Source organism: Plutella xylostella, chromosome 5, assembly GCF_932276165.1.
Source record: "Plutella xylostella chromosome 5, ilPluXylo3.1, whole genome shotgun sequence".
Classification (NCBI taxonomy): domain Eukaryota; kingdom Metazoa; phylum Arthropoda; class Insecta; order Lepidoptera; family Plutellidae; genus Plutella; species Plutella xylostella.
The window spans coordinates 2,952,333-2,966,506 of NC_063985.1; the positions used below are offsets into that span (position 1 = coordinate 2,952,333).

General features: G+C 35.8%; 1 protein-coding gene across 3 annotated transcripts in view; it reads left to right on the forward strand.

Annotated features, from left to right (window-relative positions):
• Window positions 1-14,174, forward strand: part of LOC105391512 — a 147,058-nt gene that overhangs the window by 120,539 nt on the left and 12,345 nt on the right. For all 3 annotated transcript variants that reach the window (XR_007268319.1, XM_048633510.1, XM_048633511.1), the window contains exons 5-7: window positions 6,299-6,371; window positions 8,398-8,565; window positions 11,343-11,541. Coding sequence is in view for 2 of the 3 variants with exons in the window: in XM_048633510.1 (XP_048489467.1) it covers window positions 6,299-6,371; window positions 8,398-8,565; window positions 11,343-11,541 (440 nt within the window). In the remaining variant the exon portion in view is untranslated. The remainder of the gene's footprint in view (window positions 1-6,298; window positions 6,372-8,397; window positions 8,566-11,342; window positions 11,542-14,174) is intronic.

A 14,174-nucleotide genomic window follows, 5' to 3' on the forward strand; every position in this document is an offset into this window, starting at 1 on the left:
TTGTCGTATGATATTCTTTTTAAATTAAACTTTTTTTTACGTTGTGAATATAAAAAAAAAATGTTTAACTCTTTTGAGGTAAGTATTATGTATGTCTAATTTAAGTCAATTAATGCACATTTGATTATATTACACTTTTTTATGCAAAACAACTAAAAAAATATTGAAATATGGCTAGTTTTTTTTTTTTTTCGGTGCTTAACACCATAACAATTTGACAAAAAAATAAAATAAACTTAAATATTTTAGAAATGGTTAAGTTTTGGATAATGCAATATAGGGTTCAATCGACTGAAAAAGGCCTTCCTCTATCACCTCCTGAAAGGATCAGGTCTACTTGCAAATAACCCTGTATACTGTCAAAATACGCTTTTTTATTATGTTCAGGTCTTATGAAACTATTAACTATAATATGTAAAGTTTCATTTCCCAAAGTAAATAAATAATACCAAATGATAAAGTAAGACTGGAAATGTGATTAACATGGTAACTTGTAATAAAAAGGTTGTAGACGAATGGATTTAGATTTTGTTAACCTATCTACATTATTTTCAAATAGTTTTTTAATAAGTACTGATATTCGCAAACATTCGCACGAAATTTTGCGAATGCGAATGCGAATGCGAATATCCAAAAAAATGCGAATATTCGCGAATGCGAATGCGAATGCGAATATTCGTTACATCACTAGTATATGTCGTATTTGTCCCCGGATAAAAGTATATCTCGTGTCCAATGATCACAGCTAAGCTCCAGCTAAGTCATTAAGCAATCATAGGCTATGATGACGGGGAAAATATACGTGAAACTTTCTCTACGATATTATAAACATTACTACTACTTGTTTATGATACATCCTGTGATTATACGACATCATATGTGATGATGATGATGAATCAACTTCAACATAATTATTTTATAGTTACCATCAATCTATTTATTGTGCCATTATTATGAAAGTAACTAATTTAATTAAGCTCTTCGATAAATTGAAAACAAAACACGGTTGCCTTTGCCATTAAAAGATGGCAATATTAATTTAAAAAATGGGTGACCTTATAAAATAACTTCATCAGCATTCGCAACGCGTTGATCTGCTCTGTGCAGATCTCGTTGTAATAATTAAGGAAGCTATATGTATTAATACCAAAGGTAAACGAACGAAGCCATTGCCATACGCTGGCCAGTTTGGTGCTTCGATCACACCAGGCGACTTGTACTAGTTCGGTCACTTGTACTAGTAATTATTAGTACATTATGAAAGCAAACTCCTTATTTTACTAATACGTAGGAAAGTATATTTTTTTCGTCTCGGAGCTTCTTCATTTCGTTGGACACACCCTCCCTTATATGTTATCACAATTTTTGTTCCATACAATAAATTATATTTACATGTTCTTAGAAAAATATTACTGAGCTTCCTTGATTGGAGCGCAAGTTTTGAGTACAAAACATAAATATTATTCAAATTATGAATCGATCTTTGAAGTAAACGATCGCGCAAACCGTACGGAACTAGCCAATCAGCTTTTACTTTCGTTGACGCTGCGCGCGCGCCGCCGCCGCTTCCGCCAATGAAAGTACTTTCTCGACGATCTCTTACATTTTAAACACAGGATAAATACTTAATATTATCGATTGTTGTAAACATAATACTTATATTTCAATACAAAAATATAGTTAAATAAATGGTATATACCACGATAGACATGTTTTTTTTGCTGGAATGTATTTCTAAATAGTCATAAAACGCCTCGGCGAAGTGATTAAACATAAAGTAGATATTTAAGCACCTACAGCGCAATGGTTTAAGACGTTAGCACTTAAAACCCCTAGGTATATTGCCGTTAGCAAAGTCAATCTTTTAACACGCACATCATTTTGCAATCATTTCAATTACCACGTCTCTGAGTCCTCTTTCTTAGTCAGGTCAACTGCAGGTTGACTGGTAGATAATGCTTTTAGCATTAAGTCCATCTGATCATCATACATCTACTCTTTGTAAATTGGGCAAAAAAATATTAATAAATAAGTAACCTCTAACTCCATAACTAATACATTTCGAAGTGCAAATTGAAGCATATCGAAGTCTCTTTCAGTTCAGACAATGGCGTTTCTTGCAGATTTCATGGTTCGACTGTCCTTCCGCTGCCAGCTTGATCGATCGCCTGCCTTGAACTTGAACAGACGTGAATGGACTTTCCCTTGCATTTACTATTGTTTGCTATAAGAGAAGCCCCATTCATGGTCAAGTAGAACTGCTTCTGTTAAGCTTTACAAATTTTATTTCCAAGCTTATTTTCTATACCTCTTCTACTAGTCAACGGTTATTTCGAATTCTGTACACAATTTGTTGGGTAACTATTTAACTCTAGGTATGTGATGGTAGGGTTATTGCCAAGTGATACAAGGTAGACGGTACTAAAAACCTGATGCAGTCGCTTGAATCTGAATTAGCTCGTACCCAATACTTATCTGCAAATTTAAATTACAACTGGAAATACATAAAATATTTATATTCTGCTAAGTACCTATACTACACTCAATAATTAAATCAAGACCAACGTAATACCGGATTTGAAGAAACCATTCGTATTTAATTCATTTTCAATTGAACGATCAAATCGGGACATTGTACGTCAACCTGCCAAAAGGCTTTCGCAACGTCTTCATTCGCTAATGATACCACGCTTCATTTTCCGAATCGTGGGAATACACTCGGTAAATGCTACGTGCATGTACACTTTATAGATACTATATAATAAACTAGTGTTTATTAGCACCAAGTTGAGAGCTCGAGCGTGAATGTTGGTGCATCTTTGCATATGACGAAACAGTTTCAAAGTATGTATGTAGCATGTGATGGGAGGTAGCTCTCTGATTGATGTGTTCATATCAGGCCGTGGCAAGTTGGATGGAGAGAACTGGTCTCGTGTTCCGTCACTTGCCGCTGGTATTAATTTTATTTTAGTTTCTACTCTTATTTCATCAATCACATTTTCAATTAATAAATCGATTACAATTTGTTCATATCAAGGGTTATCAAATATTTAAGTTTATGCCTGTAAACGTTTTATCAATTTCACGGGTCAACATTTATAATTAGGTTGCCTTTAAACTGTATTCATTCATACTTGGCAAAAAAGGGTGCTTGTAGTGAGTGAGTGAGTGATGTGAGTGAGTGAATGTGAGTCTAGCTAGAAAAAAATCACTCACATTCTCGAAATTCTCCTGTTGATGTTGTATTATATATATTTACACTATCTATCTCATAGAGGTCCTTATCGGATAACATCAGCATTTTCCAATTTTAAGTTCCACTAGCTGCATCGCCTTCCACTTTTAAGTAACTTGACTATGTATCACTATGGACCACTCCTTTAATACCGAACATTATTGGCACTTGCGTAAAGACTCACTTAACTCATCAAATACCGCTTCTTCCTTTCACCTTACGCACTCTTGCACGAAAATTTAATAAATAAGGCGTGTAAAATGCGATTCAAAGGAATTATTCAACCATTATACATGTCGGATGCTTTATTAAGCTTAAGAATCATTACGCGGCGCATCGGCGTATTTGGGCCATGTAACTGTAGCATGGGGGAAGATAAATGTCGAACAATATTACATTATATATTATTCGGCTGTAGTCATAAATCATCGGATTTTTTTAACGAATCGATAGCGTGATAATTAACAGGCGGGTCCTTATCGGCTTTTTGACAGATTTCGAAATTATTGTGTCTCAAGCGAAGCGGGTAATAAAATGTCTGCGGTCGAAAATTTCCTTTTCATTCTGCGGCTAGGGAATGAAACCGCAGAGCGTTTTGTGGTGACAAATATTTTAATATTGAAATATGATTTATATCATATTATAGCGACCTCAGTACTGACCAATTAAAAATACAGAGTCTAGCCGATAAAGTGCCTACTAATCAAAAAATTAGCCCTGCAATTTACATGCCAATCCGACAATTTCATTATATGGATCGTGACCGAGCCGGTTAATCATGAAATAACACATAATTGAATTAGATAAGGTAACAATATTGCATTAACCATGGCACAACACTCGACAACAAGGTATGTTATTTGGAACCATTTCATTATAACATGACTTGACATATCCTTGACTTCATCACGCATACCACTGTCCACGGTCGTGTAGATCGGACCTGTTCCGATCTGTGATTTGTTATCAACCTTATAATGAAATCATTAAAAAGCCACTAATTATAGTTATAATAATATTTTATGTTGATTCAACTATAGGCACATCATAAGTATATATTTTATCGATTTTGAATGAAGGTCAGTAAATTGAATTCAAATTATTCACACATTAAATCAAACAAATACACAAATTTAATAATCACCTGTGCCACTTCTTCGTGTGGTATTTTCATCATCGCAAGTCGTTTCCTCCGCGCATCGTATATTTTAACTAGCAGCGAATATGTCTTCACAAATCTAACATTAGGTAGGTATATACCTAACGCCTTAGCAAATATAGAGGGCGCTATAATAGAAATTACACAGTAGCTGGGCACGATGCCTGCGCCGGCGCAGCAAGGCCACCGCTCACCGCGCGTTGGACTGAGCTGGGGTCACTCTACATTACGAAAAACTAAGTTTCTGAGCGCTGCTGCGCGAGCCACGACTCCGTCTCGTTGTATTAAACGTGCCGATTGCACGACAGCTCTCGTACGTTCGTTTTTCGTCAGTATAAAGTAACCCGCCGGCTTTCAAATGGACACCGAGTTCCATGTGCAAATAAAACCAGTAATATTATGGATATTAGGACCACCAATTTGATGTTTGTCTTGCCTTGGTCTGGTGGTAATTTTTAATAGGTGTGGCCGGAACACCAACGATGGCTCAGATTGGACTGTGTGTTTGGAAAACGGGATTTCTAATATGTATACTGTAGTAAATAAATATTTTACAGGAACTTATACCCCTAAATGTGTGTAGTATATCACTGAATCTACATTTCTTTTTAACATTGGACACTACACCCAATCTTAATCCCATTCTGGTGCCTAAGTACGTGTCCTAAAACTAAAAACTCTGGTAAAAAATAGAGAGCATGCGGGCCCAGACCTACATTTCTCAGACAATCATCTTACAAAGGTCAAGTTGAAAATGCGTTTATTGAAACATACTTAATGAAATGTTGCCCGCGGCACGTACGCAGGCGCATAGCGCAGGAATGTATCATTATTTCGCGATTTACGCCAAATTATCAGGTTAACAATACTATTTCTATTGTACATTAGCCAAAATACGTAACATAATTGCCACTAATAACTTTGGTATTTAATATAAGTACTTATTACTCCCTACCTTTTCACTTTTTTTTCAATGACACCAACATACCGTACTATGTACCGTATATACTATGTAGTCGAGGTGATACTGACGTAGTGGAACTATATTTTACATAATAGTCTCAGCTGATACATTTGACGGAATAATGAATTAAGTATTAAACGTGGATAACTAAACACAAACACAAGACGGTTATCTCTACATTAAGAATGAAGTAACGAGGATTCATACAATACAATACAAGCCAACAGTATACTATACTAGTCAATAAAATAGAAATTCAATCTATAGGCGGTGTGTTTCAACATGAGTGGTCTTGAATACAAATAAAGCGAGGTAGGTATTCTCAGGGCAATGCCAACTAAACGGTTTTGAGAAAACCATATTCCAGCAGTGGGACGTAATCGAAATACTAATGTTTAGAGAATACCTACCTATGTGGTCATTGTTAACTTTGTCCCATGAGAATTGTACTAACACGTATTTCTGAAGTTCAGTTTTCACTTTTAAATATATTTTTTGTTAGGTTTTTACTTAGTTAAAATGTATAAATGTTGTATTTATCTGAACATAGATAAAAAAAACCTCTCTCTCTATGTTTATATCTATGTATACTCAATTTTGATTATGTACTCAAATAGGTTCTTATTTCTGTAATAGATTTTTAATACATATTCCTAAATTTAAAAAATCGATAAATCGTTTGTGGTTTTCAATAGAATTATTTTTTTAAATTTTTTTTGTTAACAATAGAATTATTTTGCTTCTAGCATCTTACTTACCTACCATGGGGATTTTCCAGCAATTTTGCAGTGGACATTTGTATCTAAATAAAGCAATGCTTTATTGCCTACAGCTTTATTTAAATTTTTATTCGCAATAAAATGGCAAATGAATACATTGTCCACTATTCACGTTCTGTAAGTCATGTATGTAAATTTCAATGTATTTTTCTTTGTTTCAGAATTGGTCTTTGTGGATTTGATAACCCGCACAGAGATCCGAAGACAGAAGAATTAAAAAGACACATAGGACAGGTAAGAATACCATTTGCCTATAATGTTTAAAAATGAACACGAGAATATGGTATAAACTCAAAATATACATACACATGGCCATGAAACAGTACATAAACAGCTAAAGTTCTCATGAGATGGTCCCCTCAATGAGATACCGTCGATTTATAGCGTTTTTGTGCCATCAAGACATGAGATCAAATTAGATTATGAATATATGCCTATTTAGGTAGACATGATGATAGATTTCATTCATTTATAATAAAATATTTAATGGAATTGAAACAAATAAACACATTTTACTATGTCTATCCGATATACAAATTATACATTATGATGATAAGTAGGTAGTTATATTTTTTGTATCGTGTTGTTTTACTTTTGACTTGTCTGAATTAGCAAAACATGACAGAACAATTAAATAATACGATCGATTTGTTGCTGTATCATTATTATGTACATTTGTATTTGTATAATAAAATAACAACTAGTAAGTTATCTTCTTCTTCTTAACCATTTTCGATGTCAAGGATGAGCCACTCATTTCGATATTGAGCTATCTCTATCCATTTGCTACCAGATGTTCTCCTTTTTATCGTCGGTCCATCGCATTTGCGCTCGTCCACGAGAGTGTAAAGTCGCCATACGGTCTCCATTCCAACAAATATAAATATCATTTTATCTTAATTACACGTATCTGATTCTTTGGTTATTAAAACCACTGTATTTATCTACACTAACTCAGTAACATTACCATCCCATTACTGAAAGGTTAATAGGTATTTCAACCATTGGCCTTAAGTCATTTTGGATATTACGGTTTTAGCAATGGCAATGTTTTGGATTTTAAGTTTTAAATAACTTTTAACATTTGTGTTCACTAATTGCCTGTATTCCTAGGATAAAGTTAAGTATTCCAATATTATCAACTGATCAAATAATGAGTTCTGAATGTTTGCATATGAATCTATTAGTGATAGTCGAGTGAACTCAAGTTATTCATGGCGGACGCTTGCAACTAAACTCGTTTCGACAAGCGACTAGCATTTCTACACTTCCCGTTTTTTAATATATAAAAATTATTATATATACTTAATATTAAAATAACCCCAAACGTATGTAAACCAACAATAATAATAATAAACTGAATCATTTATTTTTGATAAAACAAAGTTTTTGTTGCTGTTAAATAACATAAAAATAAACAAATGAAAACTACATGTTCACATATTATGTCATTGTTTTTTGCAAATAACAGAAAACATTTAAAACAAGGAACTCTTTGCAATCAGTTTAAGTATTTCAAACTTGAAACATATCGTATCTCTCAAATTAGAGTGCGAATATGATAGGCATATCATTTGATTTTCTTTATTTGTATTGTTGTATCTCCAATTGACAAGGTTGTTCTCATGAAAGGTTACCTGTCAATCCTTTATAAGATATGTAATTGCTCTTATTGTTCTTAAAATATGAGTCAAGATTGAACTGAGTTAAGTACTGCTGATTTCGAAGAGATGCCTTTGAAATGTCATGATCAATAACATTTTATTGATGCGTCGTCGTTTACAAAATATAACTGTGTTGTTTGTAAATGTAAGTTTACAATTATCCTTTTCAGTGTATGTACCATATTTCGTTCTCAGATTATAAATATGATAAACAATGGAACTCATGCTACGGTTTGACTAACGTGAGACCGATGTGAGGCCGCTGATGTCATAGGTCAGACACTATTGGGTCCGATTCCATTGTTGAAGTTCTGTCATCTCATAAATCAGACGTGTTAAAGTTATGATAAATTGTATCCTCCAGCCAATGACCTTGACGTTGATTCTAAGATAAGGACGACTGCGATGTTCGTCTTAACGGTTTTAGTAGTAAATCCGAATGTACAGTTTTGTCGTTTTGGGCCTCGGCATTTAAACATGGCACGCTGGGACAATGTTAATATGCTGACATATTCGTTGTTTATTCAAACGTATGTCCTCAAATATACCGTTGTAAAATATTCATATAAGTTAACATAATTTGTTTGCTTCTACAGGGTGTAAAAATAAAGATGGATGACGCTGGTAACATACTCATCAGACGCTATTCCAAAAGTAGCGTTTTCGTGAAGAGTACAGCCGCAACTAACAGCGAGGAGACGGCGATAGGGCAAGACGTTATGAAAATGCCGGGATACGCGCTGGAACAGGAGAAAATATTCAAGGTAACGTTTCAATTTATTAGCCTTGTTTCACCTCTGTTAGATCATAAACAACCCTATTACATTGTAATGTCATCAATCATATGTCATCTCCATATTAAAATCTTGACAGATGTGTTAAAAGTTAACAAATAATCCCTTGTCTCTCTATCTAACAGAGTATGGTTAAACTGGGGCTTAGTAAGAAATGGGGTGATTCAGCTAGTCATTCTGAAAAGCTTTTGTTGTACCTACAATGTGCCATTCACACATGGTTCAATTTAGCTACGAAATGTCATTCAAATAATTTGATTACACTTCGACTTGCACAATCGATTGAATACAAATAATAAACATTCATAAAATGTATTAGTATTCCCACGCCTCAGAAACATAATTTTGCAATCTGATTTCCCTCGGTAGTTCGAACCAATAAATGTGGCAAATTGCAAGTTCAGTTGTTCATTTACCCTCCCCGTCTCGCAATGGATTCGAAGCTAATAGATGTTTAGGGAGGCGGAGTCAATCAGTACCGAGATGTAAGCGTTCAAAAATGATGAAACCTTCCAATCAAGAAACAGAAACACTCAAACAGACAGTGCTTTTTTTAAAACACAATCCATTTTTTTTTACGGAATCTATGTTTTCTTTGATATTTCAACATTTCAAAACACTCGAGCTTAAATGTAGAGTACCTATTAGAAAAAAAACCTCAGAGTTAGAGCATTACACTAATGCGCGTTGCATTTTACCCAGTGGTCATTTGTGCATCACGACCACGACCCACAGACGAACTGGCCGTGGCAATGATTTGTCTGCAGTTGAGCAAGACGCGTTACGGAACACCTTTAAATGCGCATCTGCCCACATCTGTGCATCTTCTAATGCATTAAGCACTTCATCATTCGGAGCATTTTCATCTATTTCATTATTCTACTCTTCCAAATCATCAGTTAGATCGTCGTTTTTATTAATATTGATAGAACAATAGACTTCCTAGAGAACCAGCCAAAAAGGTTCGTTAGTAGCTTCATACGCCATTACCTGGTTTTACGTAAGTAGCGTGCAGCCTAGAACAATACAAGTGGATGATGGCTTCGCTATGAAGTAACGGAAAGAATGGTCATTGCCTCATATATTTGTTTCTGCCTTATTATATCCTAGAGGGTGATGAGAGGAGATTCACAGAGAATGGGGCTCTATTGTCTATGGTTGGAGCACAGTGAAAACAATGTGATCTATTAGCTGATGAGTATTTCACGGTTCCCATACTATTTAGGAGTGGGCAATGACGTTCGAAAGTAAAATATATTGTTGCGGGTTACGAGTTAGATTAGAACACGAGAAGAGGTGTGAGATCAATTTGTATGTGACAAACAGTGAATTAAAAGTGTACCTTATTTCCTAACACAATGCGACGTGTTGAAACATGGCTCCTGAGATTTTTTCTGTGCGAATTCCCTTGTGACCAAAATCTGAGACAATGTTGATCTTTCAAAAGGCACCTTTTAATTCAACAAAATGGTTTTATCAAGTTAAAACTGCATGTGTGTTTGTTCAATAAAACGTTTGAAAGTTAAGAAACCCAGCTGGGCAAGACCGGTACTTGTGTAATACAAACGTTTCAGCACATTCCCGTCATAATGAAAACATATTCGTAGAACCTCCTGGCACGATGACGGACAAGTATTGACGGTTCCAAATTAAAGATAGCATCTAACAAAATCGGTTTTCGTTTGAAAAAAAGATTCCTGGTTCGGATGCACGGCGCGGCCTCACGAACGTACATATTCGACGATCTCTTTTTTTATTAACATTGTACTTTCCCAATGTCCGGCGTCGTTTGATGCAACTATAGTGACGTCTCGAAAGTGCATTTGTTGTGTAATGACTTCATAAGCCTCCTCGATGCATCCGATGGTCTGACGTGGCGATTTTTTATTCTCCAATGTCACGCTCCCGCAGCGCCCGCGCCGCTTTGTTTGAACCAACGTTTGTCTTTTCATTATCGAATTTAAACCCATTTTGAAACATTGATTCGATAAGATCACCAAAACCGATTGACTCGTCAATGTCTGTTTGTTTCTCGGGATAATAGCAGGTCGTTACTTGAATTTCGTAGCAATTACGATGTCGGAAACTTTTAGTACTTATCGCCAGGTCGATCTATGAGATTAATCGTTTGATGACCAATATGGTTGTTGCAACCGGATGACTATTAAAGGCTCAGTTGCTTTAAACGAAAACAGCTTCTGTGTATTGATTGGTTTGCTTGCCTTGAATGAGGTTAACAAGGGAAACTCTTTTACTTTCAACTCACATACATACTTATGCTCACGACTGTAATCCCCAAAGGGGTAGTCAGAGGTGACTCGCAAGCGATTCAAATTTTCGCTGTACATTTATACTCACGTGATAGATCGCGAACCATATCGCCGTTTTTTGAACGAGTACAATGCACTTAGGGTACACATCTATAATCTAGATGTGCAGTTTTCCTCACGATGGCTTCCTTCACCGTAAGAGCGATGGTATACATTGTACTCCAAAGAACTCATTGGTACATGTCTGCGCCGGGATACGAACGCTTATCTTTGGCGTCAGAAGCAGACGCTTACCCGACTGAACTACCGCTCTATATACTTTCAACTTCTTCAACAGTTTCTTATCTTCTTCATCAGCCTATGTCTACCCACTACAGGCTATAAGCCTCCTCCATATCACACCAAGTCCCTATGCCACACTTATCCAGATTGGTCTAGCCACTCTTCACCAGTTTTACCATCGTTCATTTGTTTCAGCTATTCGACATGAAGAAGTTCCAGTCGAACGTGAACCGGGAGCTGCGGCGCGCGTACCCGGACCGGCGGCGCCTGGAGACTCAGTGCCTCAGCGCCATCGCCTTCGTCAAGTCTGATGCTGAGCTACTCGAGTGCCCCATCTGGGTCATGATCATCAACGTCGTCGCCATGGACATGCTCAAGTCGAAGCTTCCACCAGGTGAGTTTTGCGCCCGCTTCTTTTGTTCGATGTTTTTTGCAAGCAGCTATGACTGTTTAACTGTTCTTTATTTACTACAGAGACACTATGTTAATAGCTAAAATAAGTAGCTATATGACACTCTGCTTTCTCTTTTCCGTTTTATAGGAGTAATTTGGTGATTTTCTCACTGGAATTTTTTCATTGCTCGTGAGTGTAATATTCTTCATCACTGTTCAAGATCATAAGTTAACTACTTACAGATCTTGGACATATCCAATAACAATAACAATTGAAAAAATATGGTGTATCCTTGACATTACCCATTTGACGAAAATGATTCAAAGAATTCTTACCTGCCTATTATCTTAAAAGCCAAAAACAATGGCTAAGTGTTTACTTATAGACAGTCCCGGAAAGGCTTAACGGCTAATTGTGCCATTAATTTATCCGTCAAAAACTTGGACAAAGTAAACAAACATGAGGGGGGTCACTCTACATATAAGACGAAAAACTAAGGTTTGGAGCGTTACTACGCGAGCCACGACTATTTTGTTGCCACGACAGCTTTTGTTCGTTAGTTTTTCGTCAGTATAGAGTTACCCCCCAGTTCTTGACATTATCTACGTCAGCTTGTAAATCAGGAACTAGACGTCGTCGCGAGTCCGGCTTCGTCACTGGCGGCCTTGGGCGGGCAATACCACGACTTTCTACCGTCAGCAAAATGGTCGCGATTATAAGATTGAAGGCGCAGACATGCCTACTCAATGGGAGAACGATATTTATTATTATAGGTCTGAAATCGTTATTCCTTATCTAACCCTTCCTGTTTATACATAATGCCTAAATACTGTTTATACCTAAATTTGCTCACAATAACTTTATTATTAATGAAACTCCTCTTCCGTGATACTAAAAAGTAAGATTGATAACATCACCTAGGCTTTACAAAAACCAAAGTTTTGTGTTCGTTATAAATTGACCTAGTTTTTGTTGAGGTTTTTATACACTTAATGTTCCTTTGTGAATCTGTCTGGACTTAATTAAACGGAACGTTTTATATTAATCAGTGAGCGCCTATTTAACTGCGTGAGTTCGTTATTTCGTTAGTTTATCAAATTAGTTTGCTGTAATTTTATTATAAACACTTCCTCAACCACACGGTAGGACGAGCGAAGAAGCTAAGTATATAATAGGTATATTATTATGATGTTACTAAAGGTAAACTGAATAGGCATGACTCAGGTCAGTAGATTATTTTCAGGAACTGTTCAACGTCTTTTGATAATGACGAGTTGATTCACCCCTTTACCTCTAACTATACCTCTTTTTCATCAAGACCCTTGTAAAGCAAATTTAGGTCTTCACAAATCCAAAATCTAAATTAGCAAGAATAGGTAACTGTGTTTCTAATATTATTGCTTTTCTAACGAAAGTGATTGAAGAGCTTTTCCGCCCAGAAGCATTCTAAATAAATTTGCATCTGCCACCGCAGTAACATTATTAGGAGTGGCAGAAGAACAAACGGCTGTCCCACGCCGCGAGGGTACAACAATGGCGGAGAAAACAAACAAAACAGAGAAAAATCGCTTAACCGCATCTTAACCGACACCGGCAACACAATACGTGTCATAGACAATAAATAGTTTAACAGAGATCTGCGACACAGACACACTGCTACTCTGAAAACATTAATATTGTCCAGTCCAGTCATCTTAAGCGTATCCTCTTGGCCTAATGACCTCTCTCTCTTTCTTTTCATCCTTAAGTACATATTTCTGTCTCCCTCTGTGTACGAACTGAGAGGTCTTTGTAAAGTGCATAATCTGTATCACAGAAAGATTGCTATTTTAATATTGCACCCCTAATAACATTAATCACTCCTACGCATTCGACTTCGCCCTTTAATGTATGAAGCGCTGGTTTGCGAACATAATCGTATATTGTTGAAATACTTTCTTTTATCAAGCCCATATCGTTATTACACTTATTGAACCCGATAATGGTGTCAGAATGTATCTGCAAAGATGTTTGTTTAAGGGTTGTGTGTTATCTGGGAGCATTTGTTTCTATTCCAGCAATATAATGTTCGTGTACTTCTCACAGTCAGCATGGAGCTACTTGATGCAACAAAATATCAAAAAGTAGACGAAAAGTTGTCATTTTGCTACTTGTAATAAACAAAATAAATTTCTTTACATTTTGTATCATTGCCGTTGAATTAAGCATGATAAATGATATTTACCTTTTTTATACCTTACAGATTAGCATTTATATTTACTTACAGTTTTCAAAACATTTTTTTTTTAATATTTAGATGCTACGCAAACACCAATTTATGCATATAGCTTTTGAAAACCTTGTATGCGACCGCAGTCGCATTATCATTGCAACAATGAAGAACTGGCCTCTACACTTATCATAAACAAATTGTTGGATAAAACACACATTTCATTTGTTTGGACCTTATGACATTCTCACGAAAACTGTTTGCTGAAAACCTTGACTTTATGGCTTTATAAGTATATATAAAATACAATAAATAAGAGATGCACTTGTCCACAATACAGATTCATGGAAAATGGATGAATATGTAGGTACTCATATATAAATTTATAATCATAGTTTTTGCCAGACCCCACTAAAGGAAGAAA